Source organism: Gymnoscopelus braueri, assembly GCF_963280865.1.
Source record: "Gymnoscopelus braueri genome assembly, chromosome: 21".
In the NCBI taxonomy this organism is placed as follows: domain Eukaryota; kingdom Metazoa; phylum Chordata; class Actinopteri; order Myctophiformes; family Myctophidae; genus Gymnoscopelus; species Gymnoscopelus braueri.
The window spans coordinates 1,424,189-1,448,558 of NC_137623.1; the positions used below are offsets into that span (position 1 = coordinate 1,424,189).

The window sequence follows — 24,370 nt, forward strand, 5'->3', positions numbered from 1 at the left end:
AGCATCCATATTCTGGGTTGAACATTTGCAGAAAATAGCAGATCTAAAAGCTCACAATGTGTCACAGTGTGTTGTGAGGACACAGTACAAGATTTGCCTAGTGATGGAAGAAGTAGGCTACTCACATATTTTACTTAAGTAAAAGTAGAAATACCCTGTTGTAGAAATACTCTGTTACAAGTACAAGTTCGGTATCAAAAATGTACCCTAACCCTATGCACTTAAAGTACTGAAAGTAAAAGTACTCATTATACAGAAGGTCCAGTTTCCCAAGTTTTCAAATGTATAAAATCCTTCGAAAATAGCAGATCTACAAGCTCGAAACGCGTCGCTTTGCGACTCGTTTCGAGCTTGTAGATCTGCTATTTTCATATTGCCAAAGTATAGATCTGAAGTGGTTTTGTTATAATAATCTAAATCTACAAAGTAACTAGTAACTAAAGTGTTCAAATAATTGTAGTGGAGTAAAAATATCTGCCTTTGAGATGTAGTGGAGAAGAAGTAAAATTGGAAAAAATTAATTGGAAATACTCCAGTAAAGTAAAAAAATATATACAGTACTTGAGTAAATGTACTTAGTTACTTTCCACCACTGCATGCAACATAAATAATGTCCTAATAATATTAATACACAGGAACAACGACAGACTTTCAAAACATTTATTAAACAATTACAGTTTATTCTACAAATGACCTTAAAATAATCTCTCTCTCTCTCTGAGAAGATGATCATCTTTAATGATGGTACAATAACACATGAAATGAAACATTATGAAGGTTCCAGGGGGTCCCCAGATAAAGTAGTTAACACAGGGGGTCCCCAGATAAAGTAATTAACATAACATCACAATCATTTTAACCACTTTATAATGGTATGCGTTGGCTACACAAAAATAGCAGATCTACAAGCTCACAGCGCGGCACAAAGTGCAGCAAAAATAGAAAAGTGTGGAACATTTAGAATAATTTAGATTTTTTTGGTAAACATAAATCTTCTCTTCTGGGGGTCCCTGGCACAACACATTTTCAGATGGAGGTCCCTGGCACAACACATTTTCAGATGGGGGTCCCTGGCACAACACATTTTAAGATGGGGGTCCCTGGCACAACACATTATCAGATGGGGGTCCGCAGCCCAAATACATATTAATCTGGGGGTCCTTGACTTGAAAAGGTTTGAGAACCACTGCTGTAAGAGTCCATATGGACCCCTAGTGGGCCCCGGACCTGATGTTGAGAAACAGTGTCTAGATCAGTGGTTCTCAAAGTGTGGTCTGGGGACCCCCAGGGGTTCCAGGGGGTCCCCAGCTAAATGATTGAATCAGTTGATGCAGTTGCAGATCTACAAGCTGTGACGTGTTGTGAGCTTGTAGATCTGCTGTTTTTCTTATTATTAAAATGTGACTTTAACAAAAATAATATCTCGTCTTATGGGGGTCCCTGGAACAGAATATGTTCATATGGGGGTGCTTGACATGAAAATGTTTGAGAAACACTGATCTACAGATTGAAGTACTTGTGGTAACCATGACAACCTGGACTCACTCAGACATGTTGAGTAACCATGACGACCTGATGTCACCCTCACATAGAGACTCTATCTCTGCTCACACAGACACACTGAGGAGGAGGAGTATAACACGAACCCAGCATAGAGAGGATCAGGGAATGTGTCCCTGAAGGTGTACAGGTGTATCAGAATGTCCTCTGATATTTTATAGAATGACAGAGTTCCAGCAGAACAGTCTAGATACACTGCTACTCTGTTAGAGCCTCTAGAGAGACGGACAGGGAGGTGAGTCACCTTACTATTGTGTCTGACACTGTAACTGTTAGCTCCTCTACAGATCAGACACCAGGACATGTCATTGTGTCCTAGCTGACAGTCACCACCCGTTCCTTTCCTGCTGATTCCTCTGTCAGTCACTGCTATAGAAACCCATAATACCTCCCACTCTACCTCCCAGTAACAGTGTCCAGTCAGACCCTCTGAACACAGAACCTGTGGCTGTACATCAAACCTGTCAGGATGAGGAGGATGCTGATGATCCCGTCCATCACGTGTCACCTTCCTGTTGTCTTCAGACAGAGAGAGGAATCTGTGTGTTGTGTTTGTGTCCAGTGTGAGACGATGATAATCTGATGAGAAAAACAACACAGTAAACATTAAACACATCATTCACTGAGTGACACACACACACACACACACACACACCACTTTAACCCTTCATCAACTGGTGTCTCACAGGGCTCTATACCAGTGGTTCTCAACCGCTGGGTCAGGACCCCCACCCTTGAACACACACACACACACACACACACACACACACACACACACACACACACACACACACACACACACACACACACACACACACACACACACACACACACACACACACACACACACACACACACACAGTTCTTTAAATAACACATATTTAACTATTTAAATGCTTCTATAAAGCAGTAGTTCTCAAAGTTTTTAGTGTAGGACCCCCAGGTTTTTATATATTTGGCCGTGGACCCCCATCTGAAAATATTTTGTGCCAGGGACCCCCAGAAGAGAAGATTTATGTATCAAAATATTTATTCAATATTTTTCAAAACTTTCTAAAATAGCAGAGATCTACTATTTTTAAACAGCCAAGATATAAAATATGGATAAAGAAGTTAAAATGATTGTGATGCTGTATTAAACATTTTGCTGGGGACCCCCTGGAACCCCCCCAAGGACCCGGGTCCAGGGAACTTAAGTAAAAGTATCAATACTGCAATATAAAAATACTCTGTTACAGGTAAAAGTCCGGAATTCAAGATATACTTGAGTACAAAGCACAAAAGTAAAAGTACTCATTATGCAGAATATCCCATTTCACAAGATTTCAAATGTATAAAATGTATTAAAATTTTATAAAAATAGCAGATCTACAAGCTCACAAAGATTGTGAGCTTGTAGATCTGCTATTTTCAAATGGCTTAAATGTATATAGGGCTGAAGTGGTTAATGTATGTTTTGTAATAATAATCAAAATCTACAAAGTAACTAGTAACTAAAGTAAAAAAGTATGATTGATTAAAAGTAAAAGTAAAATGATTGATTGAATGATTGATTGATTGATTGAGATTTTTATTAGGCAAAAGAATGTAAAACAACACAGTTACATTTATAATTCTTTTGTCTAAAAGGTCCGACCAAAAAAGTCCTTGCGGGCTTGTTTCCGTTGGGGTCCTTGAATTAATTTCATAGACATATATAGTAGCAACCAAACAGTCCAAATCAACATGAAAATACAGAGAAAAAATACCACTACGTAAAAAAAAAAGAAAGAAAAAAAAGCATGAAAAATAGAAAATATGTACAAAAAAAAGGGGAGGGGGGGTCGTCTGTCTACAGGGAAATTTGCCTCTGAGATGTAGTGGAGTAGAAGTAAAAGTACTGCAATACTCCAGTTAAGTAAAAATACCTTTACATTGTACTTGAGAACCGTACTTGAGTAAATGTACTTAGTTACTTTACACCACTGAAAATAGCCAAACTACTAGCCAGTGGTGAAAAGTAACTAAGTACATTTACTCAAGTACTGTACTTACAATTTTTAGGTACTTTTACTGTACAGGAGTACTTCCAATTTTCTGTACTTTTACTTCTACTCCACTACATCTCAGAGGCAAATATTGTACTTTTACTTCACTACTTCAAGTATTTGAAAACTTTAGTTACTAGTTACTTTGTGGATTTTGATTATCATTACAAAACATACATTAACCACTTCAGCCCTATATACATTTCAGCCATTTGCATTTCAGACATTCTGCATAATGAGTACTTTTACTTTTGATGAAGTACATTTTTAATGCCAGACTTTAACTTGTAACAGAGTATTTCTACATTGCAGTATTGATACTTTTACTTAAGTTAACAAACTTTTTCCACCACTGCTACTAGCTCACAGCCACGTCACAACGTGATGCGTTGTGAGCTTGTAGATCTGCTATTTTAGATGAATGTTCACGTATTAAGACATGTCATCATGGGATGCAGGGGTTTAAGTGGACAGACAGACAGACAGACAGACAGACAGACAGACAGACAGACAGACAGACAGTATAGTAATCAAAAACTGTAACTTTAAATAATGACTCAAGCAGAAGTAAAAGTAAATATTAAATAATGAAAATACTATTAAGTTATTTCATATGATCTGATTTATTGTCTAACTTATTAGCATAATTAAAATATGAAATGAAAAGTTCTCAGTTCTGAACTCCGTACTTGTCTTTCTGATAACAAACTGTCATTACACCTTCATAAAACACCATCCATTCTGTTTGGATCCAAACACTCCCTTAGTAATGTAAATGCAAATGATTTCAAGGTCAGAGTTGACCATATAGTAATCTCAAGCAAAGAAGAGGTTAATACCTGTTAGGACTGTATTAATGACAACAAACTGACAAGTGAAAACATGGCATCAAAAAAGTAAATCAAAGATGTTTGGGCAGAATTTCCTGTTTTGTCAACAAAAGTCCTCTCAAGACTCTATCTGGAGCCTCATTCAATGTCATGGTGACTATAGCTAACTCTTGGTTCTCCAACATCTCAATGTCACTAAAGACTAAGCTTTACTGTAGACCTCCCAAAACAACCTGATTTGACCTCTCCTCGGCCTGGGGCCCCTGACCCACCTCATTCCATGAGAAAGCCATTGAGTATAGATGGCAAGATGGCGGTGCGGACCGGCAGTCAGGCAGGTGCTGCTGGAGCACACACAAAAAAACACGCCAAACTTAACAAGTTTGCCTTTCTACAACAACCCGGTTTGTGTCTCAACCATACACACAAAGCTAATATACTGCAGCGACAGACCACTTCTGACGTTGCTCAAAGAGCGTTTGTTCTATGTTATGTGGTCGTGTTAGTCCTACTGTCTGTGCGTTGCTGTTTTTCAAACCGGACTGATCACAGAGATATCGCTCTCAATACATGGAGCCAACACGCAACCTACTCCACTCTGCTAAACAACGGCCACGCCACTCCACCAAGAACGAGCCATAAAAGTTCGACAGGGAGAGTAGAGAGATCAAAGCGACCATTGCGAGTGATCCTCTACTTAACAACAACTCTCCTGCTGGCTGGTGATATCCACCATCCAAACCCAGGACCTTAACTGACCGACGGCGGCCGGGAGGCGTGCAGCGGGAGACACCAGCAAACGCGGGGAGTTGACGGCAGTGGAGGGGGTGCCTTGGTCGATATGTCCGTAATCACTACGCCAGGAGTGAAAACTCATCATGGCGTGGCACAATCTGCGTTGCTGGAGGCGCCATGGGCACACACAGTTCCACCTGTAGCTGAGGCTGCTGTGATGGCGTGCGACGGGGGACGCCTGCTGTATCCACAGACAGCCATGGCTGCTCATGGCGTGGCGCAGTCTCCGCCGCTGGACGAGCTGAGGGTGCAGGCAGTGGTTCCACCCGTATCTGCGGCCGCAAAGGTGTACGGCGTGGGATGCTTGTTGTATCCACAGACAAACAGCGGTGGTGGTGGTGGTGAGTACCAAACACCCACCGTGACATCTTCACTGCGCCCCAAGAAACAAAAACTAAAGGGACTAAATCCAGCGATCAAGAAATACCGCAAGACGAACATTTTCACAACTCTTAGTCATGCAAAAATTATCTGGGACCCAAAGTCCAAACCAAAGGGACTATTGGGCGGACATTTAAATATCCGTAGCGTCCGTGCAAAGAACATGTGGTATATGGACAGTGTGCAAGTCAAAACATATTAAGAAATATACTAAAGCTAAAGTAAACACCATATATAAATGATAAGTTCTGTGTGTTGTAGACGGAGTCTAACTGTATGCATTTTGGCCTACTCAAGTGACCTATTGTTTACTCAGCCTGGGGTGACATCTCCATTGTTTAGCTAATCAGGTAGAGAGACAGTAGTCTACCATTTGCCAATGATCAAAGATCTCCTTAATCAACAGGTGGGGGCTCTCCCCCACCCCACAGGCTGTATGCAAATGTCACCTACCTACAGTGTATAAGAGAGTGTCTGTAAAATGGTTAGTTAGAACTGTCACACGACGTGAGGCTGTCAGGGAGCTGCGGCTCCTGGCTCTCTGGCTCTCTCTGCTATGCTGTTATGATGCTGTTGTATGCTGAATAAATGACCATGGAACTTGGAAACCCTGACGTCTGTCTGCTTCTCTTCCTCTTCATTATTACCACCAACGGGCCTGATAACACGCAGTTAATGCCTCAAATACACGACATATTTGGCGAGCCAGCTCCATCGTTGTGCATACTTTTGCGGGTGTGTGCTTCGATTAAAGGACCTGTGTATTTTGAGGTGACCGCAGGAGCGGGCCTGTGAGGAGGATCGGACCGTGGATGTCTTCGTACGGCGGGGAGGACCACCGCGGAACGAGCCGTGGGGACGTCAGCGCGACCTGGGTTCTACATGCCTACGAGGAGGACCTTGCAGCGGCGGCGACGCTGTGATGACTGCTACCGCTCATGACCTCTCCGATGGCTACACCTCTACTCTACTCGACGGGGCGCTTGGCTGTGGGGACGGCGGAGCGGAGAATCTTGCTGGTCGCAGTTCTCCGTGGGGGGAGGTGGTGTGAACGGAGGGCTATCTTTTTGGCTGGAACGAAGACAATGGAACCATCTGGACCTGCGCTCGGCTATTCTGTTGACGTGCGTGGACATTGAGCTAGAGGCGACAACAGCAGCATTATCGGATGAGAACACTGAACATGCAGGAGAGAGGTTGTATTTTGGTGATAAAGTGGTTTAAACTACGGAGCGTTATTTTTGTTGCCGTGCGTAAAAGTGTGAAGTGAGGATTTTGTTATTCTGGTCTCTAGGGTTAAATGTGGAGTTTTTGAGGGCGATTCCCTTATGTTTTTTGTTTTTTATTTGCGCGAGGAGTTTGCGACAACAGCTGAACCTATCATATTAGGGTGGGCGTGTGTTATGGTCCCTTTCCAGGTAAAGGAGACATTCGTTCATACCACAGGATGTTATGGTTTGCTGTGCACATTTTATTCTAGAGTTTAAAGACAACAGAAAGGCCTGCACACTGATTAGAAGGGGAAATGCATACTGGATGCGACGTGAGGGGGTGTCTCTGACAAACTAATAAGGCTATAAAAAGTTTGGTCTTGAGATAATTGGTTCCCTTATGTTAAGTATGCGACTGAGATTGATAATGAGAGGCGAAGGGGGCTAGGAGAAAAAGATTTTCTCAGAGCGACGGCAGGCAGAAGGAGAGATCGAGGCGTTGAAGTGCATGTTGATGTATTTTCTCTGTGAATAAGATTTTCTGAGTTGTTTTATTTTTTAAGCTTGTTTTATCGGGGAATAAGTTCCAGTTTTGCCATTATCGTCAGACGAGCGTCATGTGATCCATGACTACGCAGTGATTTAAGCCGACACGTTTCTAAATACCGATATTCTTTCTTATTTTGTTAAGCAATTTGTCTATTTTTATTTTGAAATTTGATGTAAACCACTGTATGGCTGTTGTGTAATTTCTAATCCTGTATCTAAGTTGTTCTGTCTCATGTGTTGTTTGTGTTGAATCTGCTGAATGTCCTTTGTTCAAACTTCCAGTCATTGATCATGGGGGGTGTAAGTTGGAGAATGTTGTTTTTTGGTGTTTTCTCTTGCAAACTGTTTATTCGATATACCTGGTTGCGAAAGAAGTTTGATTCTTTCGTGGGGGGAAGTTGTGTGGTATATGGACAGTGTGCAAGTCAAAACATATTAAGAAATATACTAAAGCTAAAGTAAACACCATATATAAATGATAAGTTCTGTGTGTTGTAGACGGAGTCTAACTGTATGCATTTTGGCCTACTCAAGTGACCTATTGTTTACTCAGCCTGGGGTGACATCTCCATTGTTTAGCTAATCAGGTAGAGAGACAGTAGTCTACCATTTGCCAATGATCAAAGATCTCCTTAATCAACAGGTGGGGGCTCTCCCCCACCCCACAGGCTGTATGCAAATGTCACCTACCTACAGTGTATAAGAGAGTGTCTGTAAAATGGTTAGTTAGAACTGTCACACGACGTGAGGCTGTCAGGGAGCTGCGGCTCCTGGCTCTCTGGCTCTCTCTGCTATGCTGTTATGATGCTGTTGTATGCTGAATAAATGACCATGGAACTTGGAAACCCTGACGTCTGTCTGCTTCTCTTCCTCTTCATTATTACCACCAACGGGCCTGATAACACGCAGTTAATGCCTCAAATACACGACAAACACTGAACTGGAACACCTGCTGTCTGACTCTAACCTGGACTTTCTATGTCTTTCAGAAACATGGCTAAACCAAACTTCCAAAATTCATTTTCCTGGGTATAACATGTTTAGGAGGGATAGAATAGGGGGGAAAGTGTGGGGGTTAATATATGTTAAAAATACAATTAAGTGTAGTCTTATTGAATGGTCACATCATGAAATAGATTTTGAATGTATTGGGCTGAATATTACACTGTCTCCAGAAATGTATTTTATTGTTATTTGTTTATATAGAGCACCTTCAACCAACAGTCTGTTTTATAACCACCTACATACTATGCTTAAAGAATGTGATAGTAAAAAGAAACTTTTACTTTTTGGTGATCTGAATTTTAATTGGACTAACAAATCTGATAGGAAAAAACTTAAGGAGATAACGGACAAGTTCAATCTCACTCAACTGGTGAAAGGTCCATCACGAATAACAAATTCCTCACAGACACAAATTGATTTAATGTTTGCAAATAGGCCAGAGAGAATAACAACATCATATCATTTGATAACTGGTATGTCTGACCATAACATCACATTACTGGTGAGGAAACTCACCAGTAAACGGTTTGACAATACCACAAAACCTAAATCCTTTCACCAGATTATTCCAAAAATCTTGATAGGGCTCTAAAACAAACTGATTGGTCTAATCTACTGTGTAGTCAAGATGTAGAGAGTAGCAGCAGTATTCTTGTGGAAACTACAAACAGAGTAGTGTCACCCTTCTAAAGAAGGTTCTGTGTAAACCTAGACAAAATAACACCCTGCCATGGCTCAATGGCGCCCTCTGGCAGCAGATGAGAGAGCGAGATTTTGCACTAAAGAGATCACTAAAATCAGGTTACAGCAGTAATAGGCAGATTTTCACAAGTCTTAGAAATAAGGTAGTAAGGAATTTAAGGATAGCAAAAGCTTATTTTTTTTATTAAAGTAATAGAAGATGCAAGGGGAAATGGGAAATTGATTTGGGAAACCCTTAATAAATTAACTGGGAGAAATAAGGATAAAAAAACAAAGGAATATGAACTTAAAGTGAATGGAACTTTAACTCTAGATCGGGAGGTGATAGCCAATACTTTTAAAAGTATAATTTATTTAATTTTGATAGCTTTAAACATTTTGCAGATGCTTGTCTCATTTTTAAGGTTTTAAATGGGCTTGCACCTCCACCACTAAAACAGTTCATAGAGCGAAGAGAAAGTGGTGACAGAACAACAAGGGCAACTACCAGAGGAGACTGTGAGGTACCATTCAGACATAACAACTACCAGAGGAGACTGTGAGGTACCATTCAGACATAACTACCAGAGAGGACTGTGAGGTACCATTCAGACATAACAACTACCAGAGGAGACTGTGAGGTACCATTCAGACATAACAACTACCAGAGAGGACTGTGAGGTACCATTCAGACATAACAACTACCAGAGGAGACTGTGAGGTACCAATCAGACATAACAACTACCAGAGGAGACTGTGAGGTACCATTCAGACATAACAACTACCAGAGGAGACTGTGATTATTCAGACATAACAACTACCAGAGAGGACTGTGAGGTACCATTCAGACATAACAACTACCAGAGGGGACTGTGAGGTACCATTCAGACATAACTACCAGAGGAGACTGTGAGGTACCATTCAGACATAACAACTACCAGAGAGGACTGTGAGGTACCATTCAGACATAACAACTACCAGAGGGGACTGTGAGGTACCATTCAGACATAACTACCAGAGGAGACTGTGAGGTACCATTCAGACATAACAACTACCAGAGGAGACTGTGAGGTACCATTCAGACATAACAACTACCAGAGAGGACTGTGAGGTACCATTCAGACATAACAACTACCAGAGGAGACTGTGAGGTACCATTCAGACATAACTACCAGAGGAGACTGTGAGGTACCATTCAGACAGAGTGTGTTTGGTAAAACAGTCTTCTCTGTTAGAGCATCCCATCACTGGAATAGTCTCCCTTCAGAGAGAGAGAGTGAGGTAGGTGTGTGTGTGTGTGTGTGTGTGTGTGTGTGTGTGTGTGTGTGTGTGTGTGTGTGTGTGTGTGTGTGTGTGTGTGTGTGTGTGTGGAGATGATGATGATGATGATGATGATGATGATGATGATGATGAGGAAGAGGAAGAGGATGATGATGATGAGGAAGAGGATGATGATGATGATGAGTGGCATTGAGCTTCAGTATTATTGTAGCTGCTGTGTTGTTGTGATGGTGGTGAGGTTGTTGTTTTATACACTATACTGTATATACTGTATACAGTTTGATACAGTACTTGGTACCATCACTTTATTTTATGCACTGTTTTACGGTATTTAAGATGTATCGAAGCTTTGATTTATTGTTTTTTTAATGTGTTTTTTTATTACAGTATTACCGTAGACAATATTTGCACTACATGTTGATCTTTTGACCTCTTGTTTACAGACAGTATCTTGTAACTACTGGCATGTTGATGCCATGGCTACCGTACCTCTTGTTTAAAGTATCGTACAGTATATCTTGTTGTTTAGTTATATGCTTGTAATATGTTTACATTAACGGTATGTCTTATACAGTAATGTTTCACTAAAACAACATGCTGGACAGGAACTGTAACCAAATAATGGTATAAATAAATAAGTAAATAAAAGCCTGTTGCAAATACCCGCCTGGTTCTTTTAAACGCCTGGGGTCCAAATCACCCAGGATACTAGTTAGAAATATACAGACTATGTTATGAAGTATAGCTGACATACAAGCTCATGGTCATGATGTAAGGGGTTTTGAGCTTGTAGATCAGCTAATGTTGCTATGTTTTAAATATAGGCAATTTACAAGCTCACAACTTGTCTCTAAGCAACACATTGTGAGCTTGTAGATTGGCTATGTTTTACTATTTTAAAAAAAATAGATGATCTACAAGCTCACAATGTGCGAACAAGTGAATGAGTGGGTTTCTGTCATTCCAAACTCCCACATAATTCTATTGACTGACTTAAGCTCTCAGCCAGGGGCGTCGCTACGGTGTATGACCAACACACGCACCCAACATCAAATCAGGCGTTGTGACTGTTCAGGCGTGTCTCACTTCAATAAAACAGACAACAAACTGAGTTAGGCCTAACTGAGTTTGATTGCTGAAAGTAGGCCTACGTAAAAAAGGTTTGTAAAAATGATATTGTATGTATCACCTCTCATATGATATTTCCTGTTGCCTATTAACCAATAATTAAAGTCAATAATTAAAGTATCTATTCTTCTTAATAATATACAAATGTTGTAAAGTTATAGCAGTGACTGAGACAACAGGCTAATAAACTAAGCCAAATGACAGCTGTGCAAGTAAACGCCCACATGCACGACCGCACAACTGGTTGCAGCCCTCTCCCCGAAACCAGTTTAACACCACTGCCTTGTACAAAATGTAATCCTGTTATTGAACTCAATTAGATGAATTATTAAGTGTTGTATATGTAATGATGAGCAGTGAAGTTGTCGTGAGAAAGAAGAAAATTATAACCTGTATTATTTTTTTCATAGTAACAAATAGCCTTCAGTCAATCTCTGCTTGTAGGACGACATGGATACAAAAGCACAATGAAATGTCTTTGATCCACAGCTCAGCAAGCTGACAGAGATAACTCCCTCTAGTGGCTGTTAACTGTACTGCGCACCGAGCTCCACAGTAATCCAAAGAGAATTGATTGGTCAGTAGACGGTAGTATGTGTTGATCTGTTGCATGCAGCATGTTACCATGGTGATGTACCCGATAAGAAGTGAACGACTAACTAAGCTGAAGTTACCTCATTAACCCCTAAATCCAGCTTCATAGTTACTGTCCCATGGAAAACAAGACAATGACGGTGAGTTTCTTGATGTCCAACTACACCTCTGAATCACACAGAGTCTACCAGACTATACAGTAGGTGTGAATCTGCCCTAAAAATCTATGTATAAAATGTCAAAATTGACAGATACTCACATCCTTTAATGAGATGAGGATTGAACCGATCTTCTCCACCATGTGTCACTCTGTAGGAAGTAGAACAACAACAATGAGTCAATCTCTGTCTAACACAATGTCTCCACTATCTGACACTATTATTAGTATTATTATTATAATATTATTATTATGTACACTACAGTGTTTCTCCTAACATTATCCTGACCAGGCAGCTCATCCTGACAAACTCACTGCCGCCCCCTGGAGGACCTCCCGATAGGCTATGTCCTTGTAGCTCATAACTGAGGACCTCTCGTTATGTCTTTGTAGCTCATAACTGAGGACCTCTCGTTATGTCTTTGTAGCTCATAACTGAGGACCTCTCGTTATGTCTTTGTAGCTCATAACTGAGGACCTCTCGTTATGTCTTTGTAGCTCATAACTGAGGACCTCTCGTTATGTATTTGTAGCTCATAACTGAGGACCTCTCGTTATGTCTTCGTAGCTCATAACTGAGGACCTCTCGTTATGTCTTTGTAGCTCATAACTGAGGACCTCCCGTTATGTACTACACGGTCACAACTTTTTTCTGTTCTGGCCCCACACAGTGGTGGAATGAACTCCCCACTGATGTCAGGACAGCAGAGTCACTGATGTCAGGACAGCAGAGTCACTGATGTCAGGACAGCAGAGTCACTGATGTCAGGACAGCAGAGTCACTGATGTCAGGACAGCAGAGTCACTGATGTCAGGACAACAGAGTCACTGATGTCAGGTAGTAGAGTCACTGCCCATCTTTCACCGCAGGCTGAAAACCCACCTCTTCAGGAAACACTACCCTTCCTCTTCCCCTTGCCTACTTGTTAACTAGTTGTACGAACTCTTGTTTTATTGGATCTTGTTTAGTCGATACACTTATTTGTTTTAGCTCTTTGATTTTCCTATTAGTCTCATCTGTTTAAGAAAGTAGGTAGCTGATATATTGCACTTTTACCTTAGCGCTAGGTATACTCTTGGTTGCTTGTTTTAGCAGAAAATGCACTTAAGATTTCTGGTGATTAGTAGTTTCGTTCCCTACCTATGTTGAATGCACTTATTGTAAGTCACTTTGGATAAAAGCGTCTGCTAAATGACTGTAATGTAATCTAACGTAATGTACTCAAGTACTGTAATTCAGTATAATTTTTCTTTTGAGTTTTTCACTTGACTGGAGTATTTTCAATTTGCAATACTTTTACTTCTACTTCACTACACCTCAGAGGCAAATAAAGTACTTTTACTCCACTACAATTATTTGAAAACTTTAGTAACTCGTTACTTTCTAGGTTTTGAGTATCATTACAAAACATACATTAACCACTTCAGATCTATATATACTCAAGCTATTTGAAAATAGCCGATCTACAATCTCACAACACGTCGCAATAGGACACATTGTGAGCTTGTAGATCAGCTATTTTCAAAATACTTTTATACATTTTGAAAACTTATGAAATGGCACATTCGGCATCGGCGATATAAGTACTTTACATTAAGTATATTTTGATGCCAATACCTTTGTACTTTTACTCAATAGAATTTTGAATACCAGACTATATAAAATTAAATTAAAATACTAGTACTTCTTCCATCGCTGGTGTTTGGTGAATTCAGTTTCAATAATCCACAACGGATGTTACGTTATGTAATCAGCAGAATGTGGGTTTTAATTAGTTAGTTATTTTATTTCTATGAAATTGCATATATTTCAAGGCAATCAAATGCTACAGCTTGGAATGTAAACCTAGGACCTTTCTGCGCAGAGACAGAGAGAAGGGGGGGGGGGCATTTATTTGTGTACATCACAGAGAGATGTTGAACATGAGACATGATTAGACAGAGGCTACAGTGATTGTGACGGCTATGCACGGTGTTGAATATCTCTCCTTTCAATGTGATGTTTCTGTGCTCTCTTTATCTAGTCACTTAAATGCATGCACAGAGCATAGCGCAACCTTAGTGTGACCTTGGTCATAAAGGGAATGACAGCCGATACTCTGATTGGTTTAAATGTAACAAAATAACTAGTCTTCATGAGACATAAAGTGTGTGCGGCCACCTTTATGTCTCTTGAAGAATAGTTAATTGGATTCTACTGCCGTTGGCCGACACCACTACAAGGACTTTGTTGTGCGAAGCATTCCTGTGCATAGTGGTTGATTAATGTAACGCCCAAACCACACCTGTGAATAATCTAGCGTGTAGCGCAGGTGTTTAGAGGCAGCGCTGCGTGTTGCACATGACAGAACATAGTAAAATAGCGACGGGTGACGCCCCCAAATGTAAGCATTACCCACAAATAGCGGGTAACAGGTTTTCCCAGAAAACAGTGCCCCAAGTCTACTTACTTGAGATTCTTCAGCCCAGCGAGAGAGAGCAGCGTCTTCATTCCTGACTCAGTCACCATGTTTAGACTCACGTCCAATTCTCTCAGATGGAGGGAGGGATTAGAAGTTAGAGCTGAGGCCAGAACTTCACAGCATCTCTCTGACAACATGCAGTTATTCAGGCTAAATGAAAAATCCAATCAGAGAGAGAGAGAGAGAGAGAGAGAGAGAGAGAGGTGATTACAAATTGATAAAATACAGTATTCCTGGATAGAGAACCATCTATGAGAGGAACTGGTCTTGATCGACTGTCAAGGTTTTGGACTAGTGACCCAAGAGTTGGAAAGAAAATATCTAACGTAAATATTGTTTAGTCAATCAATAAATAAGATATTTTAATGGCTATCACTTCACCTTGTGTTTAGCATCAACCACGTAATATAGTCGTTTTGGATTAAATAACGTTTACATGTTTATCCAGACATGCGTGTGAACACACAAGGCTATCAGTTGAGTTGTGTATTGTATAGTAAGTGGTACTTTTACACAGTAGACTCAGTAAACTGTTATTGTATGAATTGCTGTTTATCAACAGCCAGGTACAAAAACAACCGAGACGAAACAACTGTACTGATAGTTGTGTGCTTACAGCAACCCCAGCTGTATGTATACAGCCAAGTAGCCTCCAGGACTAGCTCTGTCGGTTGTGAAGAGTCGAACAGCCTTAGGGGATGGCGGTCCCCCCAGCCAAAAGGATAGAAGAACCGATCTATCCGGGGGACATCCCAATAGTGTGCTGACGAAGATCCACAGAGCTGACAATGTACTGTGCGCAAACTGAACGCCAACAATAGCCACAACTATGTGCAGAAAGTTGATGGTAGCATCCGGGGCTAGCTGCATCCAGTGGACCAGTGGAGCTGGTCTCAAATAAAACAATTGTCGTCCAATGTCAGGACAAAAATAAACTGGGAGATCCAAGATCCTAAAACTAACCAGCAGTAGATTGAGTGGTACGAGCTACGGATTACATTAAAACGTTAAAACATGCGTGCCACCATCTTGGATCCGGGTTGCCAGGTCTGATCTGTTTTAGATCATGAAATGATATACTTCTTGCACCATCAGAGCTACATTGTAAAGAAAGATATTTCATGTAGGAAGGAGATATAAACACACTCACTCCTAATGGACACACTAGGGAGGAAAACGTTCTACTTAATTGCTTACTTACTTACTACCTGAACAACCTTTCAAGGATGGCCATCTAGGTGAGAACTGTATTACTGTAATGAATACTCACACCACTTAACTAATTCAGTGCCAAGTAAATACATAATTGTCAATAGTGCCAGAGATTTTTCGTTTTTCAAGTAGTCAGTCAACGTTTTTCATTTCGACCGCCCGTTCTCTAGTTATTGGCCGTTGAACATAGCATACCTCGCCAAAATACAGAGAAAAACATAGATATAGTCGTTTTCCCAAATACGTTAAACAGGAAGTGAATGGTGATGGAGATCTTGCGATCAAGAAAATCTAAAATGCTAAGCCCCCCCTCCTCTCCCCCCCCAACCATCCGTCCTTTACTTGCACTATTATGCCTACTGTACCTAATCTGCTGTATATAGAATATACTGTGAAGTTGTTTACGCAAAGTTAACTCATTGAGTGCCAATGACGTCGCAGACGTCACGTTTTTCATAAGCCCAGAGTGCCAATGACGTCTGAGACGTCATGAAAAAAAAAAAAAAAAAAAAAAAAAAAAAACTCAAAAAAATATCTTTTTTTTTTTTTTTTTTTTTTTTTTGAAAAAAAAGGTTCAGAACCCAAGATATGATGATTTGAAGATTTGCTGCTCCATTCACTTCTTGTTTAACTTTTTACTGAAAAAGGCTGTATCTCGGCTCCTAAGCACTTTTTTTTTACAATGTATTTTTGGCCTTGGCACAGGGGTGATATAGCCAGAAATATTTTTGGCACTGAATGAGTTAAAGGAGAATTTTGGACTGAGTTTTTTTTTACCTTTTCTACGATGTTATGATATCTTAGGATGAATGGTACAGTAGAAAAATGTCATAACTCCATCCCGGGTCCACCACAGCTAAAAACGTGCGTGGATAGGCCTTAGGCGCTAGATCACATATTTTAATAGCTTTTTTTTATTATTATTTTTTTTTAGATCTGACGTTCATAGTGACAGAACACTATGCAACCAAAAAAAAATTAAAACCTAAGTCTCGCTAGACGAGATTGAATCAAGATTTCAATCTCGTCTAGCGAGACTTCTGTTTTTTTTTTTTTTACAGTGTTCTGTCACTATGAACGTCAGATCTCAACCCCCCCCCCCCCCCCCAAAAAAAAGCTATTAAAATATGTGATCTAACGCAAGGCCTATCCGCGCACGTTTTAAGCTGTGGCGGACCCAGGATGGAGTTATGAAAATGTTCTACTGTACCATTCATCCTAAGATATCATAACATCATAGAAAAGGTAAGAAAAACTTAGTCCAAATTCTCCTTTAAGTGGCAGCTGCTGAAGGAAAAATGCTGTTGGTGTATACAACCATGTTTTTTCTTTTTTTTATGCACATTTACAATTGATTTGACGATGCTCTTTTCATTCTCTTTTTGCTCTTTTTGCACTCTTTCTCCTTAAATCTTTTTACGTTTCTATCATTATTCTATTGTTGTTATTATCTATGCTGCTGCATTGTCTGAAGGAAGCCAAACCAAAATACGTTTTACCCTTATGTACCTGTACACAAGATGTAACAATACAGTACAACCTTGACTGAGACTGAAATGGTGGCGAACAGCGCCATCTAGTGTAAACACTGAAAACACTGTTTGGACGTGTTAGACATCAATGGCACTGAATGAGTTAAGAATTAACATTAATATAAATACCATTCAAAACTAGGGGATGACAGTCTGACAAAACACATTCAACCACTCATAGTGTAACCAGAGGTGTTTAGGTTTTAAATGTGGTATCTCAGCATAAAGACTACATATATTAGTCACTGTATCTTATCAATATTACGGTCAGTGTGGTTTACCATGATATCAACCTTAACCACACTCTTCAAATAAAGTACCACCATCATAACACATTATAATCACTTACTATAACAGAACTGATACAAATCAAAATACAAATTGAAAATTTATCTGACCTGAGAATGTCCAGACAACAATGTGGACTCTTCAGTCCAGCACAGATGAGCTCTAGTCCAGAAACCTCCAAGCCGTTTCCGCTCAGGTCCAGTTCTCTCAAATGGGAAGGATTAGAGCTGAGAGCTGAAGCCACAACCTCAATGTGTTCCTCTTTGAGGTTACAGCCAACAAGTCTGTAATGACAGTTTATTATTAAATGTAAAATCAGAGATGAACAAAACAGATCAGTCATGTTCACTGTCAAGGAGGTTCCCTGTGGTGCTTAAATAAGCAGCCGTGATTAAGACATATTTAATAGAAATGTGCTCATAACTTTCCACTGTTCTCATTTGATTAGAATACAAACATTAGATAATAAAAACGATCACAACACGCTGCTGTTGCTCCACTCTATGGCAGTGAAGTGAAGAAATGTTCTGTCAATAGATGAACAGCTTGTACGACCGCATGTCATTTGTTTAAATACTTTGGTTCTCTTAACAAAGTTCTGTGTGAACGCTAACCAGACCAAATGCAAAATGTAACAATGTGAACATTTGGTCCTTGATCAGAACCTTTTAAGCAAACCTTGGGTGTGAAAGGCATCTAAAATATCTTCTATCTGGTTCTTCAGACATTAACAGGATGTCAGTAAGAACAGATGGAAAGTTGTCTCTAAGCTACAGCATGGAAGGTGTATTGATATATTGTTTACTTACTGCCCTTTATGCCGGCTGGCATGTAGGGCAGCAACAAACATTGATATATTAAATAACTTGTAAACCTAAGTAATGACCAAGCTCACTGTTTAAAAGACCATCCTCTGTACACCCCTTCACTAATGGTATGATCCATTTCTCATTTGATAATGAGGACACTTGTAAATAGTACAGAGAGGACTTGACTTCTTGTTCTGTGTGGAACCATATTCTATTTACACACACACACACACACACACACACACACACAAGTGGTTCGGAGGGGTTCCAGGTAGGGTGACCACCTGTCCCGCATCTCGCGGGACAGTCCCAAAATTGGACCGTCTGTCCCGCACAAACGGAACAATGTCCCCCGAATCAAAGATATAGAGTAGAGTAGAGTTACAGACAGTAATGGCATCTGCTATTATATTTATTTTGTCATTTCCAATATATTAGCGTAGGCTATAGGATTATATCATATCCCCATAATATTATTGTCTCCGCCAGGCCGAAAGGCATGGCGAGAGAGTATGTTTTGCCCCCTGTCTGTCCGTCCGTGTGTCCGTCCTTCTCCGCCACCTCTGCCCCACATTTTTCTGATCAGCCTGTCATAGCGCCACCATGAGGCCGACTTTTGCAAAACACATTTTTGGATATTACTCCTACAGATTTTGTACAAAAAACACGCATCTCTATACTCTCTATAGTCTCTATAGTCTTGTGATCAACACAAATCTGTCCGATTTTCCATATTCCATCCTGATTGGCTAAGATTGGCTTCCAGAGTTTGCAGGATTGGTTCACTTTGAACAAAATGTCTCAAATCATGAACGCAGCATGGGATTTCCGTGAAACCTTCCATGTAGATTCCCACTTGGCCCAGGAAGAAATGCCACTTGAAAACGTTCAAATCAGCCTCATGATGGCGCGTTTTTAGCTATAATTGAACCGATCTGCGTGAAACTTTGCACGCACACTCCCTAGAGGCCAAGGAAAAACCTTTGCCCTGCATTTTTCACATCTGCCTTTTAGAACACATTTTTTGCAGTCCAAAAATCACGCAAATCGGCACACAGTATCTCTATAGTCATGTGATCAAGATGTATGTGTCCGATATTTTATATTACATCCTACTTGGCTAACATTGGCTTCCAAAGTTTGCAGGATAGGTCCGTTTTGAACAAAATTCCTCAAATCATGAACGCAGCGTGCAATATCCATGAAATTTTGCACGCACATTCCCACTAGGCCGAGGAAGAAATGCCACCCTTTTCACATTGGCCTGTTATAGTGCAGAATGCAGTGTCCATTTGCCGTGCAAGGCTTAAGAAGAAATGGAACCCTTTTCATGTTGGCCTATTATAGCGCCACCAGGAGGCCATAATAACCTATCTGACCTGGCGGAGACTTGTGCTCCGAGGAGCACTTTCTCTAGTTCATATTATTTCCGCAATACTCATTGACAAGAAATGCAGCCCCAAAACACGTGTGCACACATGTGCATATTTAAGCAAGTATTTTAAAGCAGTGAAAGCTACCGAGGAAAAAAAACAGAAAGTGATAGACCCCCACGACTCAAACTAGCGACCATTGGAGTTTATCATCAAAGCCAAAGATTTGTTGTGAATAATTATAAACAAACAACCTCCTGTTGCTTGGGGGGTAGTTTGACCAAAACCGAAGGTATTGAAGAGGAAGACACAGAGAATGTTGCGGTCATCAGAGATCAAAGGATTTAGCAGCTGCCATTGTGATAATGTCAGGAGCAATGGACCAGGACCAGGCAACACTACGACCAGCAGGTAGGGTCCAAGTGTTTCCAAATGGACTGCAGTCTGCACTCTGCACAGAACCATATCCATCAGATCCAAAGTAGACTAGGTATTTTTTTGTGACCAAAAGACCATGTATTGTGCAAGTACATAATGAAGTTGACCAAAGTTTCTCAGCTGCATTATATTTGTTATTAGTGTCTGTCAATCCTCTGAAACAAAGGGGTTTATAGTGAGAACTTACTTAAGCTGCAGGGGCATCACGGCCATTCACTGTGCGTACGACGCGACACCCTCACTCTCACAGATCTGTGATTTCATACCCCCCACTTTTTGTAAAAAAAAAAAAATATATTATTATTATTATTTTTTTTATAATAATAAATTGGTAAAATGAGGGGAAAATAAGAATTAAATAACATAACCCTAACCTAACCCTAATCTTAAAACCGAAATAAAGTAACCAAAAACCGGGAAAAAAACTAACAAAATCCGCCAAAAAAAATCGTGTGCATGTGTCACGTGATGTCCCGCAATACAGGTTCACTTGTCCCTCAATGGGCCTGTTTAGAGGTGGTCACCCTAGTTCCAGGGGGTCCCCAGCAAAATGAGTTAGTATAACATCACAGTTTGGCCACAGAAACCGTATTTTCTGTACATTGGCTATTTAGATCTACAAGCTCACAACACGTCGCAATGTGATGCCTTGTAGGATGTAGATTTGTTATTTTAAGGAAAACCTTTGAACCATTTTAACAAGACAATATATGGGGTCCCTGGCACAACATATTTTCAGAAGGGGGTCTGTAGCCAAAAACAAGTTAATTTTGGGGGTCTTTGACATGAAGACGTTTGAGAACCACTGCTATAGAGTATATATAATCAGTCTATTAGTAATAGTTACAGTGAGCATCATGTAAAATCCTTAAGCAGGGAGATGTGTTTTCCTCCAATCACAAAGCAGAACCAGCAAGAAAAACATATTCCACCAATCACACAGTACAATCCTCAGTGTTAATGTAACTCTGAGAGTGTACACATGGAACCAAATGGACCCTTACAGGTCCGTAACTCTGAGAGTGTACACATGGAACCAAATGGACCCTTACAGGTCTGTAACTCTGAGAGTGTACAAATGGAACCAAAAGGACCCTTACAGGTCTGTAACTCTGAGAGTGTACACATGGAACCAAATGGACCCTTACAGGTCTGTAACTCTGAGAGTGCACACATGGAACCAAGTGGACCCTTACAGGTCTGTAACTCTGAGAGTGTACACATGGAACCAAAAGGACCCTTACAGGTCTGTAACTTTGAGAGTGTACACATGGAACCAAATGGACCCTTACAGGTCTGTAACTCTGAGAGTGCACACATGGAACCAAGTGGACCCTTACAGGTCTGTAACTCTGAGAGTGTACACATGGAACCAAATGGACCCTTACACTCCTTCCAAACTGCCAGTGAGTGATTTGACGACGATATTACACAAGAAACTGTCCTGATATGGAGTGTCGGCCTTGACGTTGTAACATTGTCTGAACCAAATTAACAAATAAATAAATAATAATAGGAGTGGAGTTGCAGAAAGGAATGAGAAAAGCTACAGCACGGCACAAGAAAAACAAAGCATGCACACACACACACACACACACACACACACACACACACACACACACACACACACACACACACACACACACACACACACACACACACACACACACACACACACACACACACACACACACACACACACACACACACACACACACACACACACACACACACACACACAATACTGTTTGAACCATTCATAAGTAAATGAAGTGAGGGTCTGACTGTACTGAATTGATGACGGTCGTTTGAACTATAAATGATATGCTCCTCTCTCTCTCTGAGTGTGTGTGCACATGCGTGTTTTTTTATTTATTTTATTTATTTTATTTATTTTATTTATTTTATTTATTTTATTTATTTTATTTATTTTATTTATTTTATTTATTTTATTTTGAAAGAATGAAAGGAGTATATGAGTGAAAGCTGCTCTAACATGTTGACATTCCCATGACTACTAACCTGGCTGTTTTGCAGTTCCTCACAGATGGGACCAGGTTCCATCGCCCCCTCTCTGATGTGTTGCATTTCTGAAAGTCCAACTCCTCCAGAACCTCCTCTGACATCTGCAGCATTCTGACCAGAGCTGAACACTGTGTCTCAGAGAGTTTCTTTCCTGACTCCAGGTACTGTTGGATCCCTTGACTTACTGAGTTGGCCTTCATCTCCATCAAGCATTGGAAGATGTTGATACATCTGTCAGGAGAGCCACTGCAGGGATCCATCTTCTTCAGGTTGGTGATGGCTCTCTGGATCTCCTCTGAACTGTTCTCTGTCTGACCCAGCAGGCCTCCTAACACTCTTTGGTTGGACTCCAGTGAGATTCCATGAAGGAAACGGACAAAGAGGTCCAGGTGGCCACTTTTACTCTGCAGGGTTTTTTCAATTGCAGCTTTCAGGAAGTCAGACAGGGAACTGTTGCTGTTGAAATCATCATTGTTCAGGAATGCTTTCAGTACCTCCATGTTCTTCTGTGTAAAACAGTCAAACAGGTAAACTGCAGCCAGAAACTCCTGGATGCTCAGATGAACAAAACAGTAGACGGTTTCATGGAAGAAATGACTGTCTGGTTTGAAGATCTCTGTGCACAGTCCTGAGTCCACTGGACCCTCTTTAATATCAAGATGACATTTCTTCAGGTCTTCTTCGTAAAAAATTAGGCGGCCTTTCAGCAGATGTTCAAACGCTAGCATGCCCAGCTTCAGAAGAACTGCTTTATCAGCCTCTGTGAGTTTCTTTTGATTCCCACCATGCTTTAGCCACTTCCTTTTTGTCTGGACAAAGATGAAGTGGCTGTAAATCTCAGCCAGGGTCTTGGGAAGCTCTCCTTTCTCATCTGTCTTCAACATGTCCTGCAGAACGGTGGCAATGATTGAACAGAAGACTGGGGTTTCACACATTGTGTGGAGGTACTTTGATGCTTTGATGTGTGAAATGGTTCTGCTGGACTGCTTCTCATCTCCGATTCTCTTCCTGATGTACTTCTCCTTCATTTCATCAGTGAATCCTTTCACCTCTGTTACCATGTCAACGAAGCTATCAGGGATCTGATTGGCTGCTGCAGGGCGTGTGGTTATCCAGATTTGAGCACAGCAAAGCAGTCTCCCTTTGATGAGGTTGACCATCAAAACTTCCAGAGAGGTGGCCTGGGACAAGTCCTTAGAGCATTTATGGTGGGTTTTGAAGTCTAAGGTCATGTTGCTTTCATCTAGACCATCCAGGACAAACTGAACTTTGCAGGGACTCTTGTCGTAATGAGTCTCTTCTGACATCTGCAGCTTGGTGAAGATGACATTAAGAGCTTCTTCTGAGATGCATTCATATATGGGGTTGCATTCATGAATTAGCTGAGCCAAACTAAACTTTCGCCCCTTGAACAAATTGAGCTGGCGGAATTGGAGCACGAATGTGAGATGGGGATCTTGATCTTTTTTCTTTGCCCAGTCAGAGACAAACTTGTGTACGAGAAAGGTTTTGCCAACCCCTGCTTCGCCAATGGACATCACTGTTCTCAAGCATTTGTTTTGTCCAGAAGGGTGTGTAAAGATTTCACTGAGTTGGATCTCCTGACCTGCTTTCTTCCTGTCCTCAGGTGACCTGCTGATCTCTGTGTCATCCACACGTGCGATTGTGAGACGTGTGTAATACTCAAAATCCTTTTTATCTGCCTTTTGGACTGTCCCGTGAGGTACACACGCAAATGGGTCCTCAACTTTTGTTTTAAGCTTGTCTTGGTAGTGTGTAATGGGATATGTATGCATTTTTGTTTTCACCAGGAACTCTGTAAGGAACAAAGAAATTCCTTTAGATATTGAGGGAAATTATTAGATCGGCATGATGTGTTAACATAATGAATAACAAAATTCACTTGACATTATTATTACTATATTTTTGTCCTGATCTTTTATACTTTACTTTGCTTACTTTACATTACTCCAGCTGGTTTGTACAAACCTGAGGACCCATGTTTACCCAGCATGATCTGACATGTCTGATG

At 40.7% G+C, this 24,370-nt stretch overlaps 1 protein-coding gene across 1 annotated transcript in view; it reads right to left on the reverse strand.

Moving 5' to 3' along the window:
- Nucleotides 1-646: 646 nt before the first annotated feature.
- Nucleotides 647-24,370, reverse strand: part of LOC308077341 (NACHT, LRR and PYD domains-containing protein 3-like) — a 41,785-nt gene continuing 18,061 nt past the window's right edge. The window contains exons 9-13 of the mRNA XM_080417989.1: nucleotides 22,336-24,154; nucleotides 17,804-17,977; nucleotides 14,650-14,811; nucleotides 12,302-12,351; nucleotides 647-2,139 (exon numbers count right to left, since the gene is read on the reverse strand). Of these exons, the coding sequence (XP_080274115.1) occupies nucleotides 1,598-2,139; nucleotides 12,302-12,351; nucleotides 14,650-14,811; nucleotides 17,804-17,977; nucleotides 22,336-24,154 (2,747 nt within the window). The 3' untranslated portion in view covers nucleotides 647-1,597. The remainder of the gene's footprint in view (nucleotides 2,140-12,301; nucleotides 12,352-14,649; nucleotides 14,812-17,803; nucleotides 17,978-22,335; nucleotides 24,155-24,370) is intronic.